Source organism: Conger conger, chromosome 15 (assembly GCF_963514075.1).
Source record: "Conger conger chromosome 15, fConCon1.1, whole genome shotgun sequence".
NCBI classification, from domain to species: domain Eukaryota; kingdom Metazoa; phylum Chordata; class Actinopteri; order Anguilliformes; family Congridae; genus Conger; species Conger conger.
In genome coordinates this window covers 8,360,490-8,378,698 of record NC_083774.1, presented here as the reverse complement: position 1 = coordinate 8,378,698, position 18,209 = coordinate 8,360,490, and the positions used below count along the sequence as shown (strand labels likewise).

The 18,209-nt window shown below is 42.2% G+C and overlaps 3 protein-coding genes across 4 annotated transcripts; all 3 read right to left on the bottom strand.

Moving 5' to 3' along the window:
• Positions 1-402: 402 nt before the first annotated feature.
• LOC133112098 (cytochrome b-245 light chain) lies at positions 403-5,343 on the bottom strand. The gene is made up of 6 exons (XM_061222790.1): positions 5,184-5,343; positions 4,723-4,792; positions 3,980-4,054; positions 3,674-3,757; positions 2,875-2,956; positions 403-2,617 (listed from the first exon to the last, which is right to left on the bottom strand). The coding sequence occupies exons 1-6, from the start codon at positions 5,239-5,241 to the stop codon at positions 2,423-2,425; spliced, it is 564 nt and encodes a 187-aa protein (XP_061078774.1). The 5' UTR covers positions 5,242-5,343; the 3' UTR covers positions 403-2,422.
• An 843-nt stretch (positions 5,344-6,186) lies between these two features.
• mvda (mevalonate (diphospho) decarboxylase a) lies at positions 6,187-12,796 on the bottom strand. Its single transcript, XM_061222280.1, has 10 exons — positions 12,550-12,796; positions 12,241-12,311; positions 11,974-12,088; positions 11,518-11,664; positions 10,839-11,038; positions 10,212-10,286; positions 9,206-9,424; positions 8,057-8,172; positions 7,142-7,250; positions 6,187-6,590 (listed from the first exon to the last, which is right to left on the bottom strand). The coding sequence occupies exons 1-10, from the start codon at positions 12,623-12,625 to the stop codon at positions 6,510-6,512; spliced, it is 1,209 nt and encodes a 402-aa protein (XP_061078264.1). The 5' UTR covers positions 12,626-12,796; the 3' UTR covers positions 6,187-6,509.
• A 1,144-nt stretch (positions 12,797-13,940) lies between these two features.
• pdcd5 (programmed cell death 5) lies at positions 13,941-17,325 on the bottom strand. 2 transcript variants are annotated; one of them, XM_061222154.1, is made up of 7 exons: positions 17,111-17,325; positions 16,379-16,402; positions 15,553-15,596; positions 15,293-15,354; positions 15,086-15,177; positions 14,790-14,861; positions 13,941-14,421 (listed from the first exon to the last, which is right to left on the bottom strand). In XM_061222154.1, exons 1-7 carry the CDS (start codon positions 17,174-17,176, stop codon positions 14,374-14,376), a joined length of 408 nt encoding a protein of 135 aa, XP_061078138.1. In that variant the 5' UTR covers positions 17,177-17,325; the 3' UTR covers positions 13,941-14,373. The 2 variants fall into 2 exon arrangements, with proteins under 2 accessions (XP_061078138.1, XP_061078139.1); XM_061222155.1 differs by lacking the exon at positions 16,379-16,402 and having other exon boundaries at positions 17,111-17,321.
• Between the last annotated feature and the right edge of the window lie 884 nt (positions 17,326-18,209).

Sequence of the window (18,209 nt, the reverse complement as noted above, 5' to 3'; positions counted from 1 at the left end):
GGGTTGCGATTTGGGACATTATTTATTTTCGCAATGTTTGTGTTGAGATTTAGAGAGCTGGTTGGGTCATAGAGTTCTGTTGTTCACACTCGCATGTCTACGGTTATGATCGTAATTAATACATTTAAGGACTTTTTTTTAACAAGGTAAGGAACACAGATGTAATGGAATTGTTTCACGGACACAGATTAAGTTTAGTCCTGTACTAAATCGATCTTTGTATGGAGAATCTTAATTCTCTGAACAAACGGAATTCAGTCTAGGAGTAGGCAGAATCTGTGTCTACGAATCTGGCCCAATATGAATAATAATTTAAGACATACTTAAAACAGTGATTGCCCCGTCTATATGTAAAACAAATCATTGTCATTTCAGGAAAGCTACGAAACATGAAATACCCAGTTTTCAGAATTGGAAACCACTTTATTTCATTTTAAGTGCATTGCAGTTACAGAACATGATGTAGAATAGTGGCAACATAAATTAATCAAATGGTCTTACTGTGGTTAAGTTACAAGGATAATACACAGTAATAAAAATGTCTTCACTTGGTTTGGACTGGACAGGGTCGAGCAGGAGGAGAGGGTCAGTCCAGCAGAGCTGTGACCATAACCCAAAGCGTCACTTGGCTTAGCTTGGCTTGCAGCAAAGAGCATCACATATCATAGTGGCAACATAAGATAACAGAATGCTATGTAACAGCTATGAATTCATTTAATTTAATTATTTTGGTTAATTATTTTTTGGTAAATTCATAAGAAACAGTCCTGTTAGTTTTAGCTCTTGGCCAGACTAATGCACTTCACGGTCACAATTTTTGATACAGGTCAAGTTTCTTATTATCATTTTGGTCAGTCTGCATTCACTTGCGAATGATAACTGTTTAACACCTCTTCTTTAAGGGAATATCTTCAGTCCTCAGTTAAGTCGCTAGCATTGGATTTACAAGGTTCAATGGCAAGAGCGCCCTCTGCTGGTTCTCTTTCAAATAACAGAATATTCATTAATATCTTGAGCAAAAAAATTAGTGCACTAGAACCGGTTGTAAACTTACCTGAGGCCTTTACCACATTCTGGTATTAATGACTCAGTTGCCAATATGTATTCATGGCAAGATTGGTTGCGGTCATTGCTGAATATTTGTATTTGTAAAAACAATAGCTGTGTTGTTTATGTAAAATATTAGAATACAAGATGAGAATAACCCACATATAAAAAATGTATATCACAGAGTAGCACAGAAAATAATATTTAAGATGTTTTTATACCATTTTTGTCCAGTTGTGCAGAGAAAGTAGAGCCTGTTTGATTACCATCAATCCTCGTCAAGCAGAACATTAACCCCTATTCAGGGACAGCAATCTTGGTGGAATTACTAGAATAAGTATCATACTTCTGATGAAGGAAGAAAGGCATTGGTTTATTCCTGCTTTCATGGATACTGTGAGAAGATCCTCCCTCTGCCAAGCCCATAATACCAGGAAACAGACGAGAAGGCTCCAGGAAGTAATGCCCTGAGCTCGAAGGAGGAAGCGTCTGTGTGCAATCTTTGTGGGTCATATGAACTCACGGGCACTGAAACATGAACTCTACATTTCTCAGAAGTGTAAACTATGTCCCTTGTTCATCCTTCTCCATTACTGCACCAAGAGGCAAATAAAAAAAACACGAGCCATGTCTGCCTGGATTCCACATTTTCAAACAGCATGAAGAAGATTGCACACAATAAGTCATAAACATGGTACGTATGATTTCCTATCACCAGTAATAAAGCAGTGACCGTAAGATTGTTATCCTTTCTCAGATTTCACTTTTGCAATTGCCTGCTTCTTCCTTGTTTTTTTGTGTCCTTTTCTTCCTGATGCATACTTTGCAATGTGCACACAATATGAACAATTCATATTACAGTCAAGAATGATAGAATGAATATTAAAAATCCAAAATGATATAATATTTGAATGGACATAGAGATTACACACTATGTCCACACACAAACAAAACTCCACTTCCCCACAAACCTTTTCATCCTGAAGCATTGTACCAAATAGAAAACTGGAAGCAAAGCATAAAATTCCCCTGGTTAAAGAGTGGCCAAGATTGATTTGTCTTGTTTAAATAAGTCAAAGTAAAACATACACTGATAACCAAAATTCCTATCTTGAGCAAAGTTTTCCAAAGAAAATCCAAAGAAAAGGGAAGACTGGTAAAACAAGTTTGGTAAAATTTTACATATTCACAATTATTATTCATAAAAGACAGAATGGTTTACTGTACTGAACATGCGGTAACATGATTACCTTCTTGTTTCTATCGCACCCGTTTTTCCATCATCAGCCATATCAACAGTATTCACTCGCGACGCATTCACACTTCACACGGAGCTGCCCGGGAGGCCTGTGCCTGCAAAGCTGGCAGGGTCGGATCACAGTTCATTGAGGGTGACAGGGATGGGGTTGACGTAGGCAGCCCCCTCCAGGTCCTCCAGACGCTTCCTGCGCACCTCTGCCGGGGGTCGGGGAGGGGGGTTCTGGGGCGGCTCCTCGATGCCTCCCCCTGACCGCTGCACCGTCTCCACCCTGGGCAGAATCGGCATCCAGCGCTCCCCTCGGATAGCCGCCTGGTGGGTCAATTACAACAGCTTTTCAGCAACTGCGACAGAGTTCACCACCGTGTTATATTTACGATGGACAATGCTTCATTAAAAAATGCACAAGGGTCAACTGTTAGTTAACTTCAGTTCCTAATTATGGTAATAATCACTGATAAACAGATTACTGATTGCGTAAAGCACAACTATATAGATTAGCAACACAACCAACAGGATGTGTGGCATTAATTAATTGTTTAATTAAATGATGGGCTGGAGTGACTCACTGTTAAATAGATGATGCTGGCTATGGCTAGGCAGACACAGCCCAGCACTGTGGGCAGCATAAATCCCCCTGGGACACAGATGCTGGAGAGGAAATGACATGCAGACACAAACACACACACACACACACACACACACACACACACACACACAATACATCATTACAAATTACCACTGAATGCTTCAATTGAGATTAAATGGAAAGGGAAGTAAAACTTGCCCAGTATCTGCTATGTTACGTTTGCTCTATATTAGCCGTTGCTAACGAGCTCTGTATTAGCTAATAGTTATGCTTAATGTGTCTGTATCTGGGCATTAAATATTCTAATTTGTTGTTTACATTTTAAAATAATCGGGATTATGGTGTTCTTTCAAGAAAAATATAATGGGCAACAACTAATTGAATGAAAGTGCTACACTATGGTCTTGGATGCATAAAAATTTCATGCAAAATGGAAGGCACTTTGGGCTTAAAGCAGGCCTTATTATGTGACATTTGCAAAATGTCATACAATTCATTTTAATCATTTATCATGAATTTAATTTTCCGAAATACGTTAATGTTATACAATACTAAGAAGATCTTGTGAAATACACAAAGCTGTTTTAAGAAGGGTGTGGAGGAAGTTCACAAAGTATACTGAATGTGAACAAGGAAGCCTTCACAAGTGCACGTACCACATGAGGAAGTTGAAGAAAGTTTGAGTCAGAATGAAATAAAAGAGGAATTTAGCTACCACTTAAAATATCAGTCACAGAAGAGATCGAAGCAATAAAGTGGCATATCTGTCCAAAACTTACGCAGCATGCAGCACTGCTCTAACGTAGTAGTTGCTGGTGAGTGGTCCAAACGCCTTCACACAAACAGTTAGGCAGTACTGGCCCCTGAAAATCATTTTGCACAATTGTGAGCAGCATTACACCACCCTACATTCTATGTCACAAAACGCGAAGATTCTAAATAATTGTATGCACTTGCAGAAATTAAACATTTATCAAACATTAATTAAATTAAAATGGGCAATTAACATGTTTTCGGTAAACTGTACTTGTTCACCGTTTATCACCAGCTACAGCATTGTCACGCAAATATCGCACAGAACTCACGTTCTCTCAACGCTGGTCCCCTTATTCCTCTTCCCCCGAGGGTACTCCAGGAGACAGACAAAAACACCCGCAGCACTGTGCACAGGTCAAGGAACCTAGGCGACCTCAGACAACTGTGCACATCAAAACGAAGATGACTATTTCGGAAGATAAATAATTTCGGACGATGTTTCCTTATTTTGGTGAACATGTGATATGCTTAAACTTGACCAATGTACAATGCCAATATTAAGATAGGCTACTTTTTCAGGGCAGCTGTGACTTATATAAAACAGCATGAACATGAGAGGATTCCAATTATGTTTAGTTTTGGTTCACACCTATTCTTGATGGTGTAGATAACGCACAATGTGAACAGCTCACCAAACTGGTTCACAAGCCATTTGTTCTTGAAATAACTTCGTGCAATGACGTTCATAAGAAATAGTAGATACAATGATACAATCACTAAAGCAAATTAATTAATAATAAAAAAAAGTAATAGAAATATACATGGGACGATTCATGAATTCAGTTAAGTGGTTATGTATGATCTTATTTCATTGTTAATGTCACCGGTCATTTGGTAAAAGGTTGAGCAAAACATGCCAATAGATGCTTTGTAGTCTACAGTAAATTATTCGCCATTATTATGTATATTCACGCATGTTTGTTTATTTTCACCAATGATGACTTAGAGCCCGTAGATCAGGTGGGCTATGGGTTCATAATGTTTGATGAATCAAGTAGGCATGAAAGGATACACTCCATAAGCAGCGAATTCCCAGTCCCTGAACTGGCCAGCTACCCCCACAATGCCGCCTGTGAGCAGAACTGAAACACAGAAGTGAGTCGAAGAGTTAGTCACCGTGTTTCCTGAAACCCACATTTTGCGATATTTTTAAATAGTGAAAGGCTTAAGGTATGCAACTTAATGCTTGGAAATAAGTATAAGTCAGGGAATTTCTCGAAAAGCCCAAACGTAACATGTAGATCAGTAGCTGTCTTAGTTCTGAAGTTTTAAAAGTTTTGAACATCCACGGAAAACGGACTCAGAGGACTGATATATCAAGTTTAACTACTGTAACAACTTCGCACGGGATACAATTTTTAAAGTACTAAAATATCTGATATTTACATTTCAACCAAGGTTTCCAATCTGGATAGTTTACACTACTTATAACACAGTAAGTACACATGTTCAACAACAAACATTTGCACTTACTCAGCCCAGCCGCCAGAGCTTGTTCATTCGCCCACATAGCCCACTCTATTTTCCCCATTGTAACAACTCGTCCGCCGCTGTAACAAGACTATGTTTGAGGTACGGCTGCTTGAGTGTCCCGTCGTATCTGGTTAGTCTGCGGTTCTGCGATACCTTTATTTGAAAGACAAGATTGCAAAATATTGTCAGAAACCCCGCCTTCATTCTTGCGCCACTTCCGGAAGTTTGTGCATTTTCAGAAATTCCCTTGCAAGGTTGGTCCACATAAAAACCTCCGACAATAATACAACATTTACTTTAACTATTTACTGTAATCTCTCATCGCCATATATGTCAAATACTGCATGGACAATACGTAATGCGTATTAAAATTGCTAGGACATTATATTGCAAAATACAATAAAGGCATGTTGCTTGGTAGATAGTATTGAAGAAAAAATAATTGCAACAATAACTGCTCACAGGAGTATATCAATATATTTGGCTTTATTTTCTCCATTCTCCATGGCGATTTTTGGAATAATTCAAATGCAATAGAACACACAAAATAATGACCTTTCACAATCAGGTTCAGATCTGAGTCTCCATGGTATTACACCTGAAAAGTAACTCGAAAAAAATGTATGCAGTGAAAAGTGCAATAAGGGGTTGTGGACCCTGGTGAAAAATCTACCTATGCCAGCTCGAAAAATTAACATAATTGGTCATAAACTGGTCTAACTGAGTATGAGCTGGTCAATCAGCACAGCCAAGCTGGTCATGAAGCTGGTCTCACTGGGTATGAACTGGTCAACCAGCTACCAGCTGTTTCAAAACATAGCTTGAGTTAGTCAAACCATGTCAACCTGGGAGCTGGTCTGAACGGGTCAACCAGCGAAAAAGTTCATAGTGGATCTTCAGGCTTGATTCAACCAACAGCCAATCATACTATAATCAGTACCAAAAATGAATCTATGTTTGAACAGAAGTAACAGCAAAAGAAATATGCAATTAGAAAACGTGATACAATGGAATAGATGTATTTATTAAAATTACAATTGAAAGATTATTACATCTTTAACCTGGCATGCTTTTAGTAAAATATTTGTCAAAATAGAACAAGGTAGATAATTCCAAAATAATTTTATGAAGATTTTTACAATTGTTATGTATATGCCCGAAAGGAATACAAACAGCATTGAATTACAGCAGCACCTGAAACAAATGAATGTAGACAAACGTCTCTTTTTGCTCATTTGTTACTCTTCATTTAGAAGTGTATTTTTCCTGTTCAGAGGGGGTCAATTCTAAAATAAAAAAGTATTATTTTACAGAGACAAAGCTTCCTCAAGCACTCTTCTTGGGTAGCCCATCAGATCCGAGCAGGTGAAGGCTGGGGTCCTCCACCAGCTGTGGGCCTGGGCCAGCCTACAGGTTACAGTAGAAGTAGTACAAGAAGAAGAAGAAGAAGAAGAAGAAGAAATACTTTAATTGAACCCTGTCGGGTAATGTGGCTGTCCGCCCTCAGGGTGCTGCAGAGGGTAAAAAAACGCATCGTGTGAGACAGTCAGGTGAGACGGGGCTCATGTCTAGTCATAATTTAGTTTATAAAATACTGAGAGTTGCTCCAATGGACCTATTTCAGTGAAGACTGCCTTTCCCCAAACCCCCTGGACTAAGTAGAAAAATAGAATTTGTTATTGTTTAATTTCATTTTTTTAAGTGAGCAAAATAAAGAGGAAAAAGGGAACAGGTGAGCATTGAACCCTGGGGTCCTGCATGAGAGACAATCACATCAACCACAACACCAAATCTTCTGACAGACAGAACTGCCTTTTCGCTAAATGAGGCCGCTCTCTTAAACTTCTTCTCCCCTGATTGAGTAGCAAACCCAAGGCGCAAGATTACAACACAGGATTGTAATTGTCTGCCCTCAGGGTGCTGCTGAGGGCAGAAACGCAGCCGATGGGCTTCCTCACCTTAGTGCTGATGATGTAGCTGATCCCCTTGGAAACGGGAGTCATGCCGATCGAGCTGGTCAGTTCCTCTGACAACACCACAGGGCTCACAGGCAGGCCTCTTAAGAACCTGCGGTGAACACAGCCGTGGTCAGCTCCAGTACAAGAGGGCAGGTCCACTTAAAATATTACATTACATTTTATTTAGCAGATGCTTTTATCCAAAGGGACATACAAAACAGTGCATATCAAGGTCATAGAACAAACAACCGAACACATCAGATAAGGTACACTTCATATATGATTGGTTGTAAGGCCATGAACATAAGTCCAGCACACAAGGTAGATAGGCGAACTGGGGTTAATCTGAATCTAAGGCTGGTGGTGGAGTGGCTGAAGCTTGGTTTTAGTTTTTATATTGCAATGCTCACCCTACACATCATAATAATGTTCAGCATGTTGATATCTGTGAATCTTACCTATACCAAATAAAGAAACGGAACTGAACCGTTTAAACATACTTCTTAAAGTAAAAAAGGCTTGTGTATTTTTCTTTTTAACCAGAACGTGATTCCAGATTGCACAGTCTGGTGATGCTACACCAGGGATGCTAAACGCTGCCCAACCCTGTTCCTGGAGATCTACCATCCTATAGGTTTTCACTCCAACCCCGACATAGCACACCCCATTCAACAGTTAGAGATCTCATTGAGCAGCTAATTTATAGAATCGTGTGAGCCAAATTAGGGTTCAAATGAAAACCTGCAAGACAGTAGATGTCCAGGAACATGGTTGGCCAGACCTGTGCTAGACTATAGACCATACAGTAGCAGGATGAACCATTAGACAGTCCTGGACTGCTTATTTCTACTCAAAAGCCGATGTTCTCATAAGTCGGATGGCATTCGCCTCCCATTTAGAGGAGCGAGGACTCACTGTCCACCGTTGGTTTCTGGAGGGAAGTAGTGCCTGACCACCTGGACAAACTCGGCCAGGTGCTTGTCCAGAGTGTAGATCACTGCGTTTGGACCTGCATCAAAGGTGTACGCCACCTGGGGAAGACAGCCAAGACTCTTTAGATCAACAGGGAAATGGGTACAGCGTCACGCCTCTGCTGCTCACAAAATCTCTTGTAAACCACACTGTCCAATTACTTTTGGTCCGATAAAATGTGGGGAAGGACTGTGTATAAAAATGGATGCGATTCCTACACGCACCACCCGTTAGGGATTTAAATGCCCTCAAATGAAAGGGAACAGTCTGCACTTTAACCTCTCATTTGACTACAGAGCCAAGAGAACAGAACTTGTACCAACTGCCCATATACATACGGACTGTACCGGACACTCAGTGACCGCTTTATTAGGTATTTATTAGACTTATGAAGTCTTCTGCTGCTGTAGCCTATCTGCTTTGACGTGTTGTGTGTTCAGAGATGCTCTTCTGCATACCACTGATGTAATGTGTGGTTAGTTGCGTTACTGTCACCTTCCTGTCAGCTTTGGCCAGTCTGGCTATTCTCCTCAGCATTTGTTTTTTGCACCACTCTCTGCAAACTCTACAGACTGTTGTGAAAATCCCAGGAGATCATCAGTTTCTGAGATACTCAAACCTCCCTGTCCGGCACCAACAATCATTCCACGGTCAAAGTCACTTCCATCACATTTCTTCCACATTCTGATGGTCGATGTGACCATTAACTGAAGCTCCTGACCGACCCATATCTGCACTGTTTATGCATTGCACTGCTCACACCATTGGCTGATTAGAGGTGTACAGGTGTTCCTAATAAAGTGCTCAGTGAGTGTATATTGTACGGCCCCCCAGGCCTTCTGGCTGCCTCATCTCATTATTGGCATTTGGCAGATGCTCTTATCCAGAGTGACATACAGTTGATTAGACTAAGCAGGAGACAGTCCTCCCCTGGAGCAATGTAGGGTTAAGGGCCTTGCTCAAGGGCCCAACGGCTGTGCGGATATTATCGTCTTATCGTGGTCACACCACCGACCTCAGTCATTTTACCTTAACCACTACGCTACAGGCCGCCCTACATCTCATCATCTCCTCCCCAGGCGAGCCGCTCACCCGGGTCTCCCCGTAATGCTGGTTGTAACGGTGAGCGAGGCTGATGACGCTGCGGGACACGTCGCTGAGGTAGAAGATGGGGGGGTAGGTGTCCATGCAGGTCGCGTGGAACTGGTTACTGTCCTTCATGGTCAGCTCCCCGAAGGCCGCAAAGTCCCGCCGCCGGATCGCAGCGATCATCTCCTCCATCCTCCCTGGGACCACGGAGTCCGCCCGGTGCTGACGGGGAGAGGGGAGAGGGGACACACACACACATGACATGGGGGGCGACATGGCTCAGGCAGTAAGAGCAGTCGTCTGGCAGTCAGAGGGTTGCCGGTTCGATCCCCCGCCCGGGCTGTGTCGAAGTGTCCCTGAGCAAGACCAAATGCTCCTGACGGTGCCTTGCATGGCAGCCAATCGCCGTCGGTGTGTGAGTGTGTGTATGAATGGGTGAATGAGAAGCATCAATTGTACAGCGCTTTGGATAATATAAATGCCAACCATTTACCATTACACACAGCCTCATTGTCTTTCCCTACAGCAGTGGCCCTCACTCCTGGCCTCGGAGGACCGCAGGGTGGGTGTGCTGGTTTCTGTTTTCATCTTAAAATAAGTAACCGATTCAGACACAAGAGACGAGGTGATGTGAGGTAACTGTGTAATCAACTGCTTTTAACCCTTTCAGTCCCAAGCCCAATATGAAGTGTCCCCACCCAAATCCCAAGGGCTTTTGGCTTTGGTTGAGAAAGTGGAGAAATTTTAGTAGGGTTTTAATAGGGGTTCAAAACAATAGTATAGCAAGTCATTTTGATTGGTTAAAAAGCTATAAGGTTAAGAGTGCCATATGCTTAATAACTGAGTAACAACGATAGCCAGCACACCGCGACTCTTCAGGACCAGGAGTGAGGGCCACTGACCTAAAGTATATATGTTGTGTTCACTACTATGATGATACTGCCATTATCATTCACTCATTTATTACACAATTACACAACACAAGTTATCGCAGGCAGCATCCACACACCTTCAGCAGAGGGCTGGTCTCCACGCTGGTCTGCATACCTGCAGTGCTTCCCACCGGCTTACGTTCTGCACTCACCTGGATGAGCGGGACAGGACACACAAAGCACCTGTGATCACACACAGTCAGGAAGGCAGTGCCAGGCACACAGCACCTGTGTGCACCTGCCAGGCACACAGCACCTGTGATCACACACAGTCAGGAAGGCAGTGCCCGGCACACAGAAGAGTCACGCAGCCAGGAAGTTGCTGCTTTTGATCGGTTCACTGACCAAGTCTGTGTGCCCTTTACCTAAGGACTTGCATACAGACTCAGTTACATAACATACACGTAACTCCTATCGATTCAGAATGAACACAATGCCAGCCATTGTACACAGTGATTCAATCATGAAAGATGACTGATTCTACACTCAGCAGCGGGAATAGATGTACAGAGGTAAACTGTGCTCACCACGAGGGCTGCACAATATAAGATATATTTACTGTCATCGCGATATGAACATGCACACGTTCTCCTCTTATCGCACGTTCTCCTCATATCCCATGTTTTCCCTCACATGTCGCATGTTTTCCCTCATATCGCACATTGTCCGCATATCGCACGTTCTCATGGTGCAGCCCGACTCACCACTAGGATGAGGACTCTGAGCTGGGGCCAGTGAGACTCTGCCTCCACCTGCTCTGCCACGCTGTCCTTCCCGTCGTCCTGGTCGCCCTTACACCACTGCACGAAGCCCCCGTACATGCTCCGACAGGCACTGCCCGAGCCCTGCCGCGCCACCTCCGACAGCTCCCCCTCCACGCCCAGCAGCCGAGACAACGTGTACACTGCGAGGGGGGCGAACAGAAAAGTACAGGTAATATGAATAATAATCAGTTATTTAGCTGATGCTTTTATACAAAGCGAGACTTGATTAGACTTGGCAGGGGACATTCCCCCCCAGAGCAATGTGGGGTTAAGGGCCTTGCTCAAGGGCCCAACAGCTGCACTGATCTTATTGTGGCTACAACCACCAACATTCCAGATTCCAGTCATGTACCTTAGCCACTAGGCGTACAGACTGTGTTATATTTAAAATTACTGTAAAGGCAAATCCGTGAATGGATTCACACTGCATTGTATGGGGTTATTATGGTATGTGTTAAGCATCAGCAAAATGAGAGACATCAAACCCAGAACCTTCTTGCTGTGAGGCAATGGTGCTACCCACTGCACCACCGTGCCTCACAGCCAGCAGGTCCTGGGTTCGAGCCCCGCCCCGTGCCAGTGGAGGCAGAACAAAGGGAGCGGCTGGAGGAGTACTGACCCAGGCAGGCGTATCCAGCCGCGGAGGAGGCCAGGCCTGCTGCCGTGGGGAAGTTGTTGACCGAGCAGATGTGGACTTTGTGGGAATAGGCGAGCGCGTCTGTGCCGGGGTCTCCGTCACACCGTCTCTTCCGTGCAAGCCGTCGGACTGAGGGGAAGACGCACCAAACAGTCAATGTTTGCGGTCTTTGTTCTACCAGGCTAATGTAAATTCACATTTCAGTCAAGAGAAAAACTGCCCGCCCTGGTGTAAAATCCAGCTGTGACCAACTTGGAGTAGCAGCTACCAGCTATTTAAAAACCTGGCTTGAGACGTTTTTTTTTTTTACAGGCGAGAGGAGTATTTTAAATCTCTGCAAGAATAGAATGCATTTCATGCGATAGCTACAATCCCAAGACAACTTTTACTCCTGCTCATTCAATGTAGGCGTTAGGTTTTCGCCAGGTTTTCACCCACGTTCTCGGAGACAGGACTGTAATCTGGGCTGGTTGATATCATCTTGCTTCCCATTCAGCCATATCCGATCCTCCTTAAAACTGCTGCTGCACGCGACTGTAGTGGTTGTCTTCAGCTGAAACATAAAGATATTGATCCGAGTTAAAAGAACAAGAAGCATTGCTCAGCTAACGTTACCCATCTTTGTGGCATTTGAAATTATGTGCATGGTTAACCGTACGTTTCTGCTGTGCAATTCAGACAGGTCATTTTTTATGATGCGTTTACCTGATCTTGATGCAACGTGACACTAAGAGACGAATTGATTGGCAGAATCAAATCTTCATCCCTCTTGCCCCCTTAAGGACACAACAGACAGTATTGCTATTCTCAGAGGCAACAATTTACAAGTCCACATGGACAGCTGTTGTGATACAGTTATGCATTACTCGAAATGTTGTTCTGCTATATATTTGTTGCGCATTATATTACGTACCGCATAATTCTGATTCATAAATATAACCCCATAGTAGTTTGATATTTGTCAAGTCGAAGGAAAAAGCCAGCAAATTACACACGTACACACAGGCTACTTACAGTATTTAATGACAGCGATGTTCACCGGCGCCGTGCATGTCACCAGTGTAATGTTGTTAACTTTGTCTTCGGGCATGTTTCTTCAGGCTAAATCCCCCCTTTGTTCAAACCCAGCGAAATAAACGCTTTTAACTCTAAACGATTTTAAAATAAATTTAGATCTAGTTAGCCTTCGTATAACTCTTCCCTAACCCCAAACTTCAAAATACATTTACCAAGAGCTGCTTTAAAAACACGTCCTTGGTAATTGGCCCGAGAACAAGCGGACGAAAGCTTTTCCACCAATGATACTTGTGTCTACGCCCACTCAGTGGCTTGTGTCCAATGGGAATGATCAGACCATGCTCGCACGAAAATAAGGTCAGGCTCTTGCGCATGCTCACTTTGATGCTTGCGAAGACAATTTTGTTGCTTTTGGATGACGTCACATCAGGTGCGATCTGCGCCTACAGCGTTTCGCTCATTGCACGGCGTGTCCTGAATTAAATAAACATTGTTTTTACACCAATTCACAAAAAATCAGATGAGCAGATGCGCAATAAACAAAATTACGAATTAGCGTGGATTTCCCGCTGGATACATCAGGTTATTTTGCGTGATTGTTTTATTTCATGATTGCATTCAAAATCTTCAAACATGAAAAGGTAAAGTTTAACGTTAGAAGTTTTTCTCTTTTTTAGACTTGGATACAATGAATTTCATCCTTCACCCCCACATCTTGAAACTATTATTTGCACATTGTTTTAGTCGCTTTTTATTCCAGGACCTTGTGGAACAGGCCCCACGTCTGACGACCATCACTTTATTCGAAATGTAAACTGTTGGGTCACAAATTTGGAGACCACTCACCTGTGGTTATCAAACTGCAGACAAAGCCCAGGTCCATTTCTACAGATAATACTGGTTGTAACCTGCGCTGGAGTACCCAGGTAGACGGTGTTCAGATGAAATACATGACAGGAATTATGACATCATTAAGAGGATAGGCTGGTATGAAATCGAAAACAGCATTCCAGGAACAGGGTTCCCCGCTGCTGAAATTAGGTTTTGATAGAGGACATTCTTAATACAGCTCTCAACAGAGTATCATAAAGAAATGAATCACAAAGACTTATTAATGTTGACCTTCAAAAGACAGATGACAGGTGTAATATAATTCGGACTTGGATTAAACAAAGAACACATACCTTCCCAGTATCTTAGTCGGGTATGTTCAAATTTTAAGTTTCCAGACAGCATTCAATTGTTTTTTTGAAATAGTAAAACAGAAAAATAAAATTAAAATTGTTTGAGATCATGCTCCATAAAAAATAAAAAATAAATCACAAGCACAACATAGAAACGTAACATTTTCCTCAAGCAGCAGTGATGAAAGTAAAGCAGTGAATCACTTGGTATTTTACGCCATTTTATTATGTAAACTGTTGAGGGTACAATTCAGCAGATGACAGAAATGAGGAGGATGAATAAACGCAGGCCTGTAAATGCAGAGATGAGGGGCGGGGCCAGGTCAGATATAATATGCCAATCAGTGAATCGGTTGCAGTGCTCCTGACGCAGTCCCAATTTATAAAACGCAGCTGCACTCTTTTCTTGTAACTGTCTTACGGCAAAACAAATAATCGGTTAACCGTTAATAAAGCTCAAAAACGGGAATGAAGGAGAAACATAAAAACAACGGGTGAACAGTTCCCTTCTTCCTTTATCGCAGAGTTCTGAGTTGTAGTGCGCACTCCTGGAAAAAGGGCCTGGACCAAGCGCAGGCGGCTGGCCCCAAACGGCCTGGCCCCAGAGCCTTCAGCCTCCTCGTTCAGAGACCACGCATCATTCATCATCTTCGTCGTCCGAGTCCATCACCCGCCGCCTGTTAAACTGAGCACAAGCACGCATATGGCCCCGTCACTTACAGAAGAACTCTGACAAAGTAGCACGAGGAAAGGGTGGTCAAGAATACGTATTCGGTTTTAATGAGATACTGATTAATGGTGCACACATGATATAATGTATGTAGTACTGTCAATTATGTAATAAAATGCACCGTGAACTTGAGAACAGAAAAGTGTTTACTTTTGAATTCCAACAAAAAAACCTTTTTTTGCTAATGCACACATTTGCAAGTAACAGAACGTTCATAAAGAAATATGAAACTGTAAAGCAGGCTAAGCATGCAGCTAGCACTCCTACCTCCAATGTTGCAAGTACAGGAATACTACAGGGAGCTCTGATTTTGTACCACTTACCGTAACAGTCATCTTCTTTTCCGTCTGCTGACTAACTTTTTCGAGGATCTCTATTAATCCCGTTTCTGAAATCTGAATAAATATAATGCGCATCAGCCTTCCCTTTAATCAGCATCATTTTAAAACTTTCACAATATTTAATAAAAGGTTGCCTGTTCAGTCATGTATACCAGCTTCCATCCCCCAAGAGTAATACAACACAATAATATGCCCACAATGTCAAATATAAAAGATGAAAACATGGTTTCGGTTATGCAGTAGTGAAATGGTGCTCAATGTGAGCCCAGGTCTCTCACCTTTCCCCCAAGCTGACCGAAGCGGGCCATCTGAATGAGATAATTCTCCACAGCTTTGGCCTTTTCTGGCTTCACCAACGCTAAATTACTCACTGTGTCACAAAATACAAACTTTTAAAACAGCAGCACCATCTAGTGGTAAGCAACAGTACAGAACCAATTCATTACATCCAACTGAAGTGAAAAGAAATGTTTTAAACTACTTACATCTGGCACGGGCGGACTGATCTAAAACTTGCGCTAGAATAGTGTTTCTCATGTCAGCTTCTCTGTGAAAGGAAAGGATTACAGAAAATTCACATAAACAAGTTAACATAACATGCTAAAAGCTAAAGCTAAACGTGTCAGTAAATTAATTTATCCCCATAATTCTCAGTCAGATGGGGTACTAACCAACGTTGCATGAAATGACCGACCCACTAAAAAATAAAACACAGTCAGTTAATGCAAGAACCCATCAGTCTAACCTCTGCTTTGCCTCTTGCTGTCCTTGTTGGTCATTTCCAGACTCCTGAGAACAGAGGAACATGGAGGCATTAGCCCTGTCCTCCCCACAGATATAAGCACAGTTCAGGACAACAAAATGTACACAGACTTCAGAGCAGAACCCACATTCATTCAGCCTGCCAGAGCAGGAGTGTTGATCAGTGACTGGGTTTCCCTGTTTGTCTTACTCTTATTCATTATGAACTAAACGAAAGACTGATCGTAGATCAGCATTCCTGCAAGTCAGCTTTACCGCAGGCCCAGGCGTTCATACGCAGGCAGAGGTCCAAGGAGATGCAGCCGTTAGCGTAACGAGCGTTAGCGTAACGAGTCTCTGGTTAGCACTATCCCATGCAGGGACACACAGAACACCAGCATTGCAGCTACTGTAGGTCACAGGCCCTCTTTGGTGTACTGAGAAACAGGCCATGCACCCATTTGGCTTATATTTTTTAAATTGAAAATGTGTTGAAAATCAAATTACTAATCACACAACCAACACAAATAGTTTCCGTCTCGTTATATGGGGTAAAATGCACAGCCAAGAGTGGGAAAGAATTAAGGGTAGAACCACTGACACTTGACACAAACATCATCAAGCATGATAGAAACGGCATATTAACAACAGTAATTAATAAGTAAACGGTAACTAAAATGTCAAAAAGTTTACCTGTAGCAGAGAGCATTTGGCAATATATAAAGTATGATAATGTTCCAGACTACACCAGAAGCTTTGGGCCAGCTCAGCATCATAAACAACCAGGTGCAGAAGCACTGCAATGACTCGCATTGCCAGATGTACCTTACCTGTTCCATCGGGTCCCACACAGCCTAGAAATGACATCGGTCATTCATTCAGTGCATCGTTTCACAAATACATTTGTGTCATGACGACTAAATGTTGTCACTGATCTGAACTTGGGCGTGTGTTGGCTGCATCAAGGTTAGGTCGTGGGTGTGGTAACAACACATATGGCTAGTTGTTTGAAGTCCTGTGTAACAGCGAACCACAGTTCGCCAACAGTTCATGAACAGATTGCTTTAACACACATTTGTTACATTAGCTACATAAATGAAGATGCCAAATAAAGACGAGAGCCCGAGTATTGTTCGTTAGCTCAGAAGTTATCAAAAACGAGTTTACCCCCCAAATCAGGCCAGCGCCTGATAATCAATAATACCATTAAAAAGGGCAGATAGTTATCTATCGTTAGCTAGCTTGCCTATCTGATTTTGCACTTCATTGCTTACATTAGCAATCGCTAGTTACGCTAACGTTAGCTATCCACAACACGACTCGTAACGTTGGCACTAACGTGTGTTCGTTCTTTAAATGAGATAATCGTTCATAAGACATTAATCAGCTGGCTGCATACCTATAGCTAGGCTTATCCATTAGCCTGCCTATATATAGACACGTTGGCTATATGAACCAAGCATTTATATAGCGGATAGGTAGCTAGCTAACGCTGGCAAGACTGTTAAGGTTAGGAAAGTAAAATCTGCGTGCACTTGCCCAACCCTCGCCGCCCGCCTTACCCCATGTTTTGCCTGCAGTTCGGCCATACGCTGCCGTCTAATAGCTTCAAGCTCGTCGTCTGCCATTTTTCTGCAAGTGGCTCGTAAGGAAACCTAGCTAGGTCTTTAGGAGAAAATCTAATTTCAAAACCTAAAAGTAACGCATGGAAGGCCCGACTCCAGGATGACCTAATCAACTTCAGAATAATCAGACCCACATGCAGGAAAAGCAATCGATGCAATAGAGCAATCGATGCCTATAAAATAGATGCTAGTTTAGACGCTCCGGAGGAAACACAAAAAATTGATTTGGATTCTCTCAAAATTGATATATTAAAAGCAAAATACCGAATCTTAAATCTAACCATGAGGGAACATTGCCTTTTCTTTTAGAATTATTTAATATCGATAATTTAGAATCTTAATATATAATTCAATATATTTCAGGAATCCGATTGGAAAGAGAATATTAAAGTTTCAATAGGTCATCTCTGACTTCTAATGGTCAAGAGAGGAATTGCAGCAACAAACAACCTCAAACCACAACAGGGTTTTCACAGTCTTTCTCTGTTAACGCAAAGACGTAGAAACGCCATTGGCTGTGGCAATTACAACGAATGAGCTTGAGTGCTGGCCCATCAACTGCATATTTTGAAACCCGAATTTAAGGACTACAAACACAGGCAAAGTGAGTGTCAAAATGTCATTGAGCCTTTTTTTTATGCTGGGAAGGGATATTTATGATACAATGGTCTTGTAACAATGTTTTAACACAAAAATCTCACCTATTGTACCTTTATAATGTGCTGTAGTTGTGTTAAGACAAAGTATGCAAAATATATATACAGGATTATACATACTGTTACCCTGCAGATGCCTGGAATAAGTTATAATTTCATAGCAATTGTTTTTCAATTTATATATTTTCAAGTTTATCCATTTGTCACTTAAAATGTTAATTGCGACTACCGCAAACACACCGCACATTTTAATTAAATATTTTTTTATCGCCGTACCCGAGCAAGCTGCTCAGATGGAGTTCTAAAAGAACAGCCACTCGCTACAACTCACTAACAACGTGCCCTTTTCACTAATTTGTGAATTCAAAATGTGAAGGAAC